The sequence below is a fragment of the Loa loa genome (assembly GCF_000183805.2).
Source record: "Loa loa unplaced genomic scaffold supercont3.27, whole genome shotgun sequence".
In the NCBI taxonomy this organism is placed as follows: Eukaryota; Metazoa; Nematoda; class Chromadorea; order Rhabditida; family Onchocercidae; genus Loa; species Loa loa.
Window position 1 is genome coordinate 255,573 of NW_018108207.1, and position 14,690 is coordinate 270,262.

A 14,690-nucleotide genomic window follows, 5' to 3' on the forward strand; every position below is an offset into this window, starting at 1 on the left:
TACATATATATATATATATATATATATATATATATATATGGAGAGAGAGAGAGATCATATGTCAACTACACCAAAGATAATGTTTACTTTCATTATGTTTTTATAATCAGGTTTACTATCAACAACTTGCGTATATGCTAGACTCCTTCCTCCGTGTTTCAAGATGGATCAGAGAGATGAATAACGTTCAATCTACACAATTGCACACAATGGATGAAACCACTCATACTTCAAAAGTCTGCATTTTACATTCATTAAAAGAGGTGAACTACCGCTGAATGGCTGCTCTTTCGGTTCCTCTGTATCTCCATCTGTCCCATAATATTCCGACTGTTGAAAGAATGGTTTCTCCACCACTAGCTGTCTCGTTGACGTCACCTTTGAAGATTTCACGTTTTTTTTTTTGTTTTAAAGCTTGCATGTCATTAACTATAAAAATAAATTTCAGGAAAACATTATTATTATCATACTTCGGGGTAACGACGTTTGTCGTTTGCTCCTTCTAGCGAAGTGGTTGACAATGTTACTGAAGGTCCAGAAATATGTGATACGGGTGTTCCTTCTAAATTATCCGGCTTTTCAGCTCGATTCATTTCTCGTACAACATCATCACGCCCTATTCGTTGTAATGCCGATAGCAAAGCAGCAGCTGCAATGTTGACAAATATTTCAGAAACTACTATGAAATACAATTTCATTATTCCTAACAGAAGTTTTAATCATTAACAAAACCCTTCTTCCAACACTTTACATTGTTGGAGCAAAACTTACGCGTCGCTTGTTCTTTCTTCAAAAACATCCAAATACGCAGAACAGTGATTGCTTCGAGACCAGCTAGCTGATGTCGAACTTGTCGTATATCAATATCAGGTACTTCTAGCGCTCGAGCCAACCGATGCCAATCAGCACCAATTAATCGAGCAACATATGGCAACTGCAAGTCATCAGACTCGGCAATTTCATGGAAAGCTCCAGTGTATTTCTCCGTCAAAGGAGCTTCCGGAAAGAAGGGCTTTTTGGGTACCATCGGCTCCTAAAGAATTAATTCAGAATATGAAAAACATTGCAAAAAAGAGTGCATATGTATATCACTTTCGACTCATCGCATATATGTAAATATTGAATATTAAAATCTTGAGTTCGCTTCTTCAAAAAAACTTCTAACACTCTCCGACTACATTATAAATCTCTTTCATCCACATATTTACATTTCTCTACATATTCTTAAGCTTCAAAATATTACCAGCCCCGTGTATTCCGGAAGAGTGATTGCAAGAGTGCATAACGGCGTTTGAGGAGGCAAATTTTCGGCTCTCATTTTTTGGCTCTTTCATAAATGCTATTCGGCCATCAACAGCAGTTTCGCTATCCGTATGAGCGCGCGTCTTGAATTTAAATTGCAGAGATATAAGAAATGAATCAAAAACCACACCGTCAAATAAAAACCAGGACAGATAACGGAAAAAAAAACATATATAAATGCAAGTTTCGAACTCATCGCGATGACATATATTAAAATCCACAGTTAGATTCACCAGAATTATATATCAATTATATCGAGGAAGAGCTGAAACTATGCAATTTTCTGCTAAACACTGCATAAAAACATGTTTTTTATTTACTGATTTTGGAAAAAATTTTTAGCAAAAAATCATGTTTCTGTGCACTGCTTCACTGAAAATTGCTTAGTTTCACCTTTTCCCTGGTATAATCCACCACTCCTACAGATCAGATGAGCTCTGCTATATAAACGGTTAAGAATAATCAGGGTATAACGGTAGGTATATATATTTATATCTATATATTTTATATAAAAATTTTGGCGGCTTGTGATACCTTTATCATGAAAGCAAGACGATTTTCTTGGAATGGCAAAAAATAAAGCGAAAGTTGGTTGCCACTTTTCGTTATTGGAAGAATATTCCCAGAAAATTCCAAAAACTGATGTCGCCCGCCCAAAACTTCGACATCTCTCGATTTAGCAATTTCAGTGAAATGCTCATGTTTCTCCAGAGTTTTATCTTCCCGATCATCAGTTATACAAAATAACCTAAAATTCTGAGCATCATGAGCAATATTATTTTTGTTTATCAACTGAATTTTGGAAAAAAAAAATGACAGGAAATTAGTCAAAAATTATTTGCAAGCGGGTGAAAACGAACCTCAACTGTCCCTCAGTAGGAAAAGTTCGTCGAGCAAAAATCAGAAATTTAGCCATATATGGAACTGCAACTGCTTCATTGTAAACTTCCTGTGCCATTCGAGCCGCATCCCGCGGAGTCTGGCAATCCATCAGCCAAAATCGAGCAGAAACCGTAGTTGTGAATGAAACATCTTCGCCTAGACCAACAAAAAAAATGAGACAATATCAGAAAGTTAAGCTAAACAGGGAATTAATCATGCATTTCTACCACATCTTTTTTTTCAAAACGAAGAATTGAAGAGACAAAGAGTTGTTCAACAGACTGACCAGTAAATGTTAACTGTGTGGTTCCAGTAATATCCTCCCACTGAGCAGGGGCAGATCCGCCAGTTATGCTGCAGAGCAAACGAAGCGTCGGTGGCTCTTGTCCTGGTTGACCGCTAAAATTTGTAAAATTGTTTTAAATGCTGAAATATAGTGTAAAAGTTCGACACTGCAATAGAGCTCTATTTCTTGATGAAAAAGAACCTCAATTGTCCCTCAGCAAGAAAATTTCGTGGAGCAAAAATAAGAAATTTAGCCGAACTGTAATTGTTTCACTTCAAATTATTAAGAGACTTGACAAATGAAGTAAAACAATACCTATATTGTGTTAACATTCCTTTATTTGAGCTTTGTGGCAATGGAATGCATAGTGTTATAGGCTTATGAAATTTGCGACGACGCGGTTCAACAGTTACAATTGGGGATACTGCAACTCTATTCCCGTGTAAACGAGTGACTATTTCTTGTGGAACTGGCTGGGCTTGTACAGATACTTTGATCGTCTTGGTTAAAGAACCATCCGGAAATATAGCCTGGAAAATGGTCCAGTGTGGAAGTACAAATACTTATAGTGAATTTAGCTAGACAAAAGAAAAGAATACAAACATTAATGAGGAGTAATAAAGAAGCTTCAAAATAGACCAGATTTCTGAAATGAATTCCTAAGAACAACCTGTACACGGGAAACAACTGAAGAGAGTATTACACCGCCTTCTGGACCAACACAATGTACTTCCTGCCGAACACGAGTAACGACCGCAAAATACATTGGAAAATCATTGGTGAGGATACGTGTAATTCGTGATGTATGCAAATCATCAAGCTGTGACAACTCCTCGGCATCAAATGATTCATTCAGTACCTGAAAGGAATGACCAACTCCCTCAATTATAAAAAATATAGTTAGGATTTAGTGTAGTTCGAAAAAAAAAAACTTGTACAGAAAATTTGGTTGCACAAACCTCTTGTACAGCGTCTTCTGTCGCCTCCAATTGATGTTCTTTCCAATGCTGTCCATCATCGGAACGCAAAATGACAATCTCTCGCTCTCGTCCACGAAGTGATGCAAAGTGTGGTACTTCCAATATAACGGGACCCAAAAATTTTGCCCCATGTGGCGCCATTTCAAGTATACGCGATGCAAGCGCTTCACCTTCACTTAACGGTGGTGGATGTGCTAACTTATCCTAGAAATAAAACATGGGATAGGACACTCCCTAAATTTAAATTCACGCTTCTAAACTTCAAAACAAAGTTAAAAACAATTACCTTCCGGAGGTATCTGCATGTGATGCGTGTAGGCTGTGGCGCTTTTCTTGGCGGTATAATGATTCTCACACCAGAATGTCGGCAGCCACGCATAGCTCCTCCACGCGCATCCACCATGAACGAAATTAAGAAACTGAAATATTGGCTAACTTGATGATAAAACGAAAAAGTGCATGGAAGTCGCAAGTTAGTGCTGCTATTCATTCAGTTCTAGAAGCATGAAGTTCATGAGACAGTAGGTGAACTTTCACCAACAGAAACAAAGAAGAGATGTGCTCAAGGCATTAAGTTACACCAGTAAAGACGAAGCCGATTTTTTGCGAGCGTTGTTTCAAGAGAAGGAACAAATACAATAAAAGTAAAGCCTATTTCGCGCATGATTTAAATTCCACTGATTTTCGTAAGGTTCATTAATATGTATTTGAAGGTTGAGAATTCTTTAAAATAATAACTGAACGCAAACATTTATGCAAGATAGTTTAAAGAGTTTCAAGCAATAAAAAGTACAAAGGTATGTCTAATTGAAATGATAAAATATCAGAGAAATGGATAGCGTGCAGCATGCCAGTTCCAGAAGTCGAGAAAGTTTTAAAATAAACCAAGAAAATGTTTTCTTGACAGATTTTTGATTTCCAGAAATGGACAACAGTGTCGTGCCTCGCACTTGTCAGAGCTCGCCAAGACAAAATGCAGTTATTTTAAAAAGCTGAGAAAAACTAGATATGGACAATAATCGGCCTTTAGATCGAATGAATAAAAGAAACATAACATGCCGTATGGTGCAGCAGCAACTAATATTAACTCACGTTTTGTGGAGAAGTTTGCTGAAATAAACAATAAATTATAAATTCGATAATACAATACCTAATTTCACAGACCGCATATCACCGGGAAGACAGAACATCTTTGCGATGATGAGGATTGACGGGATCGATTTTCCCAAGAAAAAAACTGGTGTATTAAATGAACCACTGCAGTATTATGTAACCAGTAGGTTTTTTATAGGTATTCAACCAATAATAATTTAACGTTACCTAGGTTGCACGGTGCTTCTCGTTATTGGAACATTGTCAGAAAGCGATACATCCAAAGAAGGGTCAGCCATCGCTGTAGTAACGGGTTCATGCTAGAAAGAATTTTGTTACAATCGCATTGAGAATTATAAAAATAAAGGATAAATGAGTCCCATAATATATAGCTTTGACTCGATACATTATACAACTTATATGACTATATCATATGACCCCACTTCACGAGTCATATAAAATGAAGGCACCATATGTTTCACATTCACTAAAGACGTTCAAAACTAGAACTGGGTGTGGTTGTTCTTAATTTGTTTTAATCTATTTGTGATCATAAATCATTTCACAGCCAAATCATTTCTCGCCTAATGTTAATCAAATGACACAATATAAAACGCATTACTTGTGCTTTGCGAATTAAAGCATCCAAATCGCCATCCGTACCTTCCACTTCCGAGCTTCGTGACAACATCTGCAAATACACACAACTTATTCGATACATCACAGCGTAGTCCATTTTCAAAGGACAACACACTTCAGTACGCTTTGGTAACCACTTTATGCGTGGAACAAAAGCGAAAGATAGAGCATAATAAAACAGGAAATCAGAATTCTAAAATCATTTCAAAGCTTTTTCTGTTATAGAATCAATTATCTTATGCTCCCTCTCACTTCTATTATGGGACGAATTATCTTATACTCTCCCACAAACAGTTTGAAGGTTTGGACAACATGACTACGGACCATGAAAATCTTGTAAATCAACAAAATGAACCATATCTACCATATCCGTTTTAAAAAGGTAGTCATATTCACTGAGTAATCAACACAAATGTTTGCAAAAAATACCGGTTCTGCAGCATGAATCAGATGCATACCAGTTGAGTCGTGCAAACCTTTTGTGAGGCTTTCTGAGAAATCATGAGCATGCGCATTGGCTGTGATCTGATTATCGTCACCTGTAATAAAACCTTTAGCGTATACACTAGAACTACAGCAGTTCTATCAGAGAACACCTTGAAGATGTTATTTGAATTTTTCCTGCAGTTCATCCCCGAGACAGCGTCCGCTGGCACATGAATTATGTCAAGGTCAAAGATAACAAAGACTGTTGTATTACATACGACATTTATCATCATGCGGGAAATGAATTTATAGCCAAAAAACTGTGGAGACGTTATCCGATGCAATGACAAAATACAAGTTTTTGAAAACTAAACGAGTTTAACAGCAGCTGTGCTAGTTGTCAAGGATTAACGGTGAAAGGAGCCGTTCCTGAGGATCGTAACGTTCGCTGATTTCATATCCAGCAGCTTTCCAGTGAACTGACCTATTCTAAGCGAGAACACCGCGCATGCGATATATATACAAACATAAAAGCAGAGAAGGGGGAGCGGAAAGAGAGAGAAGATGAACGTGTATGGATAGAAGGGTGTACACCAGATGAAAAGCAGATGCATTGGCGCTGCTCTATCACCTTTCAGAACTTCCTGTTCCAATCGTAAAAAAAAAAATTAGAGAAGTATAAAATTAGAACCACCAATTAAGGGAAGAGGAGAGGTAAAAATGAAAAAAACAGCACCACAATTACCTGATATGGATAAAAACCTACCATGAATTCTTGCTAAAAAAATGGAGTCAAATTTTCACCAGAAAGAAGTTACATGATTGTTATTTATGCAAAAATTAACAACAGTCCTTAATGTCTCGTGGTAAACTGTTAAGAATATCGTCACTGATAAAAAGCATGTTATTATTGTATAATACAAAAAGACTCAACTAAGTTACAGTATAAAGCCAATCCGGTTGCAACAGGAACAGTTACATTTGCGTACAAAACCAAGCTGGCACAACACCACTTCAGCAGCAGTGCACTGACGGAGCTGTATGTACATGCAACAGATCTACGCAATACATAACATTCATTTACAAAATTCAAAGGTGTACTAGTAGTTATAGTGTAAACATCGTCACCGCTACTCTTATCATCACGATCAATAGCATCACAAACATTAATTAGCCACAAGAACGAACGCGTTATATCCTATTCAGTTCGCGCATTAATAATTAATATTTATGAACTGTAATCCATGAAGGAACTGTCAAATATTTTGAAGACAACTTGTGGAAAGTGATATTTCTATATTAATTTGAAATCAAAAAATACAAATCAAAAACAGATAAAGACTGTAAAAAGGAAAAATAAAAAAATCATACGTGATAGATAAATCAGAGTAGCTCCAGGTGAAGGATAGGGACTTGAAGTGTGATTGGGAAAGAAGCTCAGGTCATGGCCATCTGATGTTGACAAACGCAGCGGCGAATGTGCCAGGGCACGAAGATGTGACGCGTCTTCCTCCAACGTGTTCGGTGCTGAATCGACGAACAAACGCTCAACAACAACAACAACAGCAGGAGCACTCAGCAACACAACCACAACAACTGCTAATCCAACCTTTGTGAGTAGTGTTACCGAACTACCACTCAGTACTACACTTGTAACATTAATACATTAATAGCAAGCAAGAAAATAGAGGACCTTTAGTCTGCATTCAGTAGCAAAAATCAACATCTAGTTTTCAAAATTCAGTACCCATGTTCGCACTGAACACATTTTTTTGCTAACAAATTTCCAGATGAAATAAATGAAAACTTCGTTAATCCAGCACATCTTATAATTAGTTGAGTTAGTACTGGAAAGCCCAAAAGCTAGCACAATAATGCCTCTCTTGTTATCAAATTTGTGTAACACGACGTGGAAACTTACCCTCTCTGGACCTATTTTTTTGATTGAAGACTGTGCAAGTCCTTGTGACTCCTTGTGAGTTGCTTGTTCAATTGTATTTTTTCTAGTTTTCACTGTTTTTGTTAAGTCATCAGGATTTGCAAATACATCGAAAAATCTTTAGATCTAGTACACTACAATTACAGAAGGGAAAAGAGAAAACTAAAAAATTGTGTTGGGTAAAATGTGTGAATCCTATTTGATTTACTAAGAGAAATGCTGTACATCTATTTCTAATACTGCACAGTCTAACATTAGATAAACGAAACCGAATTTCGTTTAATGCATTGTTTTCTCCAGAGACAACGATAAAAACAATGTGATCAGCAAATAACTCATCATGCACTCGACTCGATTAAAGAATATAGATACCTTCATCTTCTGAATCAGAAAACATGGTTTCATTCATTGCTTCAGGATTCTGAGGTTTATACCTTTCTTCAGTAACAGTTGTGGTCTCCGTAATCACGGTAGTTTCCGTAACTGTTTTTAGCGCTTCAACCACGGACACATAGCCCAAACGTTCAGCAATCGATAATGGAGTTTGTCCTGTCTGTAAAACAAAAACGTCGGATCACCAAAACGCAACTTTCAGCCGCCTTAAAGATATACTTTCCCTTTACTTATAAAGCTCTTTACCGCAACACTCGCATTCTCTTAAATGCCAACCTCAACGTCTTTCTACACTCAAGGGTCTTCCCACATAAGCTTGTTAAAATGACATGTTACTTTTACTCAGCAACTTAATTAATTATTACCGATGTGTGGACATTTGGACTAGCACCATGCTCCAACAAGTAACGCACAACATTATTATGTCCTTGCTGAGCAGCTTGATGTAGTGGAGTATAGAAAGCACGAGTAGTGGCTGAAACCGGAGCGCTATGCTCAATCAAGAAACGGACCATGTTTATTTGTCCTGCAAAGTTCACAGTATTACAGTTCGTATAATGCATATGAACAGAAATCTGTTAAAGAAATCGAACCGAAATGGCAAGCAACATGTAATGGCGTATATCCTGCTTTCGTTTTGGGATCAACAGTAGCATTTTCTTTCACCAGTTCTTCTGCTACACTAACACGATCCTCCTGTGCACAGAGATGCATTGGCGTCAAACCGTTCCTTGCCTGAGCTCCGACCTGAAATATAAACAACAACAGCAACTACATTTCATTGAGCTACTAGCAGTTCCTCTTTATGCTAAGGTGAAATCAGTAAAATAATATGAATACAATACATTTCAACTACAAAACTTATTTCCCTCATTTTTTAAAATTTTCCATAGCTCACCTTCGCTCCATTTTCGATTAGTAAAGCAGCCATTTCGCGATGGCCCTCTTGGGCAGCAAGATGAAGTGGTGTGAAGCCAGCTTTGCTTTCAGCATTCGCATTTGCCTTAAAGGAAAATGATAACACTGACGTACTTTTGCACAAATAAAATTTAACCTCACCCAAAAATATGAGGGTCTACCATTTAAATAAAACACAAGAAAATCACAGATCCGCAAAAAAAATAGAAGAAAATCACAGATTTTTAAATTCAATTGGATATTTTTAAAACGTAAAATAAGTACACGGTAAAGCGGCACCCTATAATGAAGAAGAGTGCTAGCAATGTCCATCTGATTCTTCTTCGCGGCAATATGTAAAGGAGTATATCCATTCTTCGCAGCAGCATGTGCGGAAGCACCATTTTCTAGAAGTAGCAACGCTACCTTGTCGTTGTTATAATGTGCCGCTACATGCAGAGGTGTCACCTAAAATGGTCATTGATATTTAAAAATTATTTGCATACCAATGGTTCTTGAGCACACCGCATACATTTGCAAGTGAAAAACAGGAACAAGAACTACAAATAAATAATACTTTAAATACGAGTGTTACTGACTCTATAATGCTATAATGGCACGGATAAATATAATTTAGCAATATATTATAAATAGTATCTGCCATGTTGAAATTCTTCGGTGAGATTTAAAAGACAAGTTGCTTTATGGGTGGCATTTCAGCAGTACATCTAATGATAATATAATGTAAAATCGAAGCGCAGTGATATTTCAGGAATACATCAACAATCACTCAAGCTACCTGGTTTTTGCCTTCAATATCAACAGATGTTCCTCTCTCCAGCAATAATTTCGCTACCGGCAAATTGCCGTATTTAGCAGCTAAATGCAGCGGCGTGAAACCCTTTTTAGTGAGCAGTGTCTTGTCGGTTCCATGATCTATCAGTATTGCCGCCACCTCTTCTTGCCCCTCCTATAAAATTTGAAAACTAAGTAATCCACTGACTCTAGGTTAAAGAGCAAATACTTCCATTCTCCATAAACTTACTTTGGCGGCAATATGAAGAGGAGTGTAGAGATCCCGTGTAGCAGCATTTGGTGATGCGCCAGCCTGCAGCAACAAAACGACGATGTCAGTATTACCAAGACGTGATGCAATGTGTAACGGAGTTTGTAACTCACGTGCCGCAGCATCCACCTTTAAAATATCAAAACAGGAAAATTTCATTATAATTGATTGTGACACAGGCACTTCGATATTTTTATGATCATATAGGGCATGAAGAACGTATACGAGCTTTTTTAGGAAACTTGAAACTGAAGAATGTTCTGTGATACAATGAGAAACGCTGGATCCTGCAATAAATAGTTATCAAAACGACAGTGTTTAAGTAAAGGACGTCAACTAACCCGGGCTCCATTACGCACCAAAACACGAACAATATCAGTTTGGTTTGCTCGTGCGGCTAAATGAAGAGGTGTTTCACCACGAACTGTAGCCACATCCGCATTAGCACCCTGAAATGGAAAATGGTTATTGATGCCTCATCTTTCTTAAAGAAACTTTTGCATAATTTCATAACCTTGATTAGACTGTGTTATCTTTCCGCACTGATTATTGTAAAACAGACCTTGTAAGAGCAGATTAAACATGAAAAACATTGAAAAAAAACCACACTCATTTACTTTTACGGATAAATTTTGGCAAGTGAAACAAAGGAAATGTAGAAATGAAAATTAAATGAAAAATGAAAGGGAAAATATCTCAGCTCTAAGCTCTCAACTGTAGGAAAGTCTACAACACGAATACCAAAAAATGCACAAAAGTTTAAACTAAAAAAAAAAAAACGATCATCACTTGTTGCAGTAAGTAGATGACGATATTTATGGCACCCATGAAAGCAGCGACATGCAGCGGTGAGAGACCGGACTCTGTAGTTGCCTCAATGGCAGCATGGTATTTCAGCAATAGCTCGACAACCTAAACAGTTATAATTGGTAAATAAATGAACACAGATTAATGCTCAACACTAACCTATTGGAAAAAAGCAATACCTTAATGCGATTTTTTTTGCAAGCGATATGCAGCGGTGTGAACCCATTGAGGGCACGAGCATTTGAATCGGCATTACGATCCAGCAGAAGTTTAGCGACACGAACATGTCCACAGTGAGCAGCCACATGAAGAGGAGTAAGATAATCAACGGTAACATCATCAACCGGAGCTCGATGATATAGCAGAATTCGAGCACTGTCTACATGGTCACCCTGTGCTGCCATATGTAAGGGAGCCAAACCATTCTGTAATGTTTGTATCAATTATCCTGATGATATTTGCTAAAAAGTGTCAGAAAACCAACAACGAAAAGAGTATGCTGAAAGCGCATCAAAACAGTGCTTACTTTTGTTTTAGCATTTATTGGAGCTCCTTTTTCAAGCAATAAGTCAACAACTTGATCATGGCCCGAACGAGAAGCACAGTGTAATGGTGTTAATAAGTCGCGCGTACGACAGTCAATTACAGCCCCATGAGCTAACAACAACGAAACCATGTTCGCGCGTCCCCATTTTGTTGCGACGTGCAAGGGACTGAAGAAAAAGTAAACCAAATGATTTTTCTTTTTGTAACTAGATATTACTGAAAACAGCTGACTCATCTTAGGCACAATATTGAAAAGTTATTCCATATTTAATCAGTACTCCACACTTCCTTGTTGGAATTCTAAAGGAACTGAGGCAATCAGCCCTCACATCATTACCCATTTACAAACCAATTTCTGGTCTCGGTACATTCGCATTCACCACAACTTTTACGCCAATTATTTTTAGAATGTTTCAGCAGCTACACACCTTATGTTATGTCTCGCTTGGTAATTTACATTTGCTCCTTTTTCGAGCAGTAATTGCGCTACGTTCTCATTTCCATAGTGAGCGGCGATATGGAGCGGAGTGAAACCACTTTTCGAAGTCACATCCGAATTGTGCTCATTCTAAAATCAATTTCTTTAAGCCTCCATGAAACAATTATAACACATCCCGAATATCCCTTCCGTTCGCATTATCCCTTCCAGTAACGATATAAAACATCCTCCATAAACGCACATACTTATAGTTAATATTCTTCATTTACCATTAGCAAACAAAGAATCATCACTTTACTATGCATCTTGATTTTTTTATGAATGAAATATGACAGAAGTAACTCTCATCTCTCAGACAAAGATCTGTGAAAGAGATTTCATCTAAATATTCACTTGCTTAGAACGAATAATAATCATTATCTGAAAGACTTTCTTTTTTTAGAAAATGACACTAACTTGCAGTAATAACGTAGCTGCTTTCGTATCATCCTTTTTAGCGGCGATATGTAATGCCGGTAAGCGCACTTTTCCGCGTGTATCATTCTCAAGTAAAAGAGCTACAACGCGATCGTGACCTTGCTGCAAGGCAACCGCCAGTGGTGTAAAGCCATCCTGTAAATAGGAAGCTTAAATATGATGCCGTAGAAGACATCAATTCCAGTAATATAGGGAACAAGAAAGAGTGGGTCACAGTGTGACGACAAAAATGACGTTTGAAAGCGAAGAGTGGATAAGCAAAAAAATGAAATCTGATTTTTTCACATCATACACACCGCTAAATATGAAACATTCTCATTTTCTAAAACTTATAGTGGTATTAATAAGCTGTTAAATGGAAGCCACCTTTTAAGAAAAATAAAATCTAACCACGTCTAATTATAGAAAAGGAGCATTATATCACAAATTTTAAAATGAAGATTAGAAGGATAGATATGTGAAATTTCCCTCTGTAGAGACAAAAACGTAAAAAAACTATTAAAAAAAAAGACTTATTCATTCAGAAATTTATCTATGGAAAGCGAAAAACGAGAGATGCAATTTTCCTGATGATTTATTCTAACGTTCCATATTTACAGGTAATTAAAGAAATGTGACCAAACATCCTTGAAGTATCACATACTGATTGAAATACATTTCCCTTCATTCCAAAACAAAGCAACAGGTGATCTTAAGCATTATTTCTTTCCCTTGATCTAAATTTACCATGTGTACAATGGCAAGAGGTGGGAGATGTTAAAAAAAAGCAAATACAAGGCATTCATGAGTTTCCGGTCTACTAATTTATTTGGATTTCAAGTTTCCTGACGGTCGTTATTCGACGGAGTACTCTAATCAATGCCGAAGCTTCGGAAAAATATTCACTATATTCAAACACATTGAATTACAACGTCAAAAAGAACTGTTTTATATGATGAGTTAGAGTGAAGCTTAAAACAGCCCTGAATTAGTTTGAAGTACTCATAAAATTCATGTGCATACGCAAACTCAAAAAACTAGCCTATGACAAATAGATTTACCACCTTTACTTTAGTATTTAAACAACAAAAAATTGAGGGCATAAGGATAAACTTATATGAGTTCACCATCTGCCGGCGATAGCCAAGTAATGGTTTTTTCCCTGCCTCCGTATCATGCACCAACTACCTTATGTTTCGGAAGAAAAAACTTTGCCTATGCAGAGGCATTTGCAACTGGCTGCACAAATGTAATATAATATTCCGTTTCTTTCATGATTTAGAAAAAAAGGACAACAAAGAAGAGAGCAAACTGTCAAGAGAAAAAAAAAAACCTCTGTAGCTAAAGCTTGATTAGCATTGTGCGCAAGAAGATAGCGTACAACAGATTCGTGATTCTCCTGTGCAGCCATGTAGAGTGGTGTGAAACCGTTCAGTGATTGTACGTTAACATTTGCGCCGTTTTCAACAAGTATTGTGACGATAAGTTCCTGCCCTGCTAATGACGCTATATGTAACGCCGTGTTACCCTTCTGAAAACATTATGGATTACGACAAGGCTAAATATATCCTATAGCAAAAACAATAATAGGAAAACACTACTAATAACGGAAGGAAAACACATATATATATGTGTAAATATGTACAACCTTTGTAGCAGCATCGACATCTGCTTTCCGTTTCAGAAGTTCGCGGACTACTTCATGATGACCTTCTTTAGAAGCCAGATGTAACGCATTCAGTCCATTCGCATTGCATGTATTGATATCAGTACCCGAACGCAGTAGCTCAAGTACACGATCTAAATTCCCAGCTCGCGCTGCTCGTAAAAAACTTGCACTGCTCTCACCCTGCAAAATCTCTTAAGTCCCGCTTCATAGCAGAGGTGCATAACATCTAGAGTTCTCTCTGAAGGTGTTGTCGCGAATACACGCGAATTTCCGTGATTAAAAAGAAAATATATGTAAAGGTTCATAAGTGACTGCTATGATGTGCTAATTTGCATTTACCAAGTTAAATCACGATTAAGATTTGAAAACCAATCAAATTTTTTTCTGTAAACGTAGGATGCCATCGCTGTACACAGAATTGTGTATGCTAATTGTTTTGCAACGTGTGTTAACAAAGGTGCTAATCCTTGTAATCGTAAAACCAATCTTTGAAGGATCACACAGCAGAATTAACATTCTTCCTTTCTTTTATTCTCTGGATTGAGTCTTTGGATTTATCTTGGGGCGACGTTTTGGAGCTTACCTTTGCGTTAATTTTGCGTTTTCATTCTGAGTGGTTATGCGACATTAATATTGTTTCTTTCATCTAAGGCTAAATTATCCATGTTTAAGGTGGAAATAAAGAAAATTCTGCAACTCTTGTGTCAAGTCGCGTAAACTTCCCAGAAAAAAACTATAGTTCCACTTTAGTTGTACAAGCATAAAGCAATACTTTGTTGGAATGTTGACTATTATCAGAAGGAACTTGTTGCTGCTGTGATTCTTGTGGTTCTGCGGGACAGCCACCTGCCTCGACTACGGGATTGATCAT

At 37.2% G+C, this 14,690-nt stretch overlaps 1 protein-coding gene across 1 annotated transcript in view; it reads right to left on the reverse strand.

Annotated features, from left to right (window-relative positions):
• Positions 1–14,690, reverse strand: part of LOAG_01458 (hypothetical protein) — a 20,059-nt gene extending 5,369 nt beyond the window's left edge. Inside the window, exons 1-30 of the mRNA XM_020445755.1 lie at positions 14,592–14,690; positions 13,799–13,999; positions 13,484–13,681; positions 12,151–12,306; positions 11,684–11,823; positions 11,236–11,422; positions 10,889–11,134; positions 10,692–10,814; positions 10,244–10,351; positions 9,882–10,031; positions 9,636–9,806; positions 9,137–9,304; positions 8,838–8,942; positions 8,533–8,686; positions 8,305–8,465; positions 7,919–8,099; positions 5,611–5,720; positions 5,165–5,233; positions 4,771–4,862; positions 3,737–3,869; positions 3,430–3,654; positions 3,141–3,329; positions 2,786–3,000; positions 2,471–2,583; positions 2,163–2,340; positions 1,837–2,050; positions 1,287–1,385; positions 772–1,033; positions 471–649; positions 273–378 (exon numbers count right to left, since the gene is read on the reverse strand). Coding sequence (XP_020303819.1) covers positions 9,776–9,806; positions 9,882–10,031; positions 10,244–10,254 — 192 coding nt within the window. The 5' untranslated portion in view covers positions 10,255–10,351; positions 10,692–10,814; positions 10,889–11,134; ... (4 more) ...; positions 13,799–13,999; positions 14,592–14,690 and the 3' untranslated portion in view covers positions 273–378; positions 471–649; positions 772–1,033; ... (15 more) ...; positions 9,137–9,304; positions 9,636–9,775. The remainder of the gene's footprint in view (positions 1–272; positions 379–470; positions 650–771; positions 1,034–1,286; positions 1,386–1,836; positions 2,051–2,162; positions 2,341–2,470; positions 2,584–2,785; positions 3,001–3,140; positions 3,330–3,429; positions 3,655–3,736; positions 3,870–4,770; positions 4,863–5,164; positions 5,234–5,610; positions 5,721–7,918; positions 8,100–8,304; positions 8,466–8,532; positions 8,687–8,837; positions 8,943–9,136; positions 9,305–9,635; positions 9,807–9,881; positions 10,032–10,243; positions 10,352–10,691; positions 10,815–10,888; positions 11,135–11,235; positions 11,423–11,683; positions 11,824–12,150; positions 12,307–13,483; positions 13,682–13,798; positions 14,000–14,591) is intronic.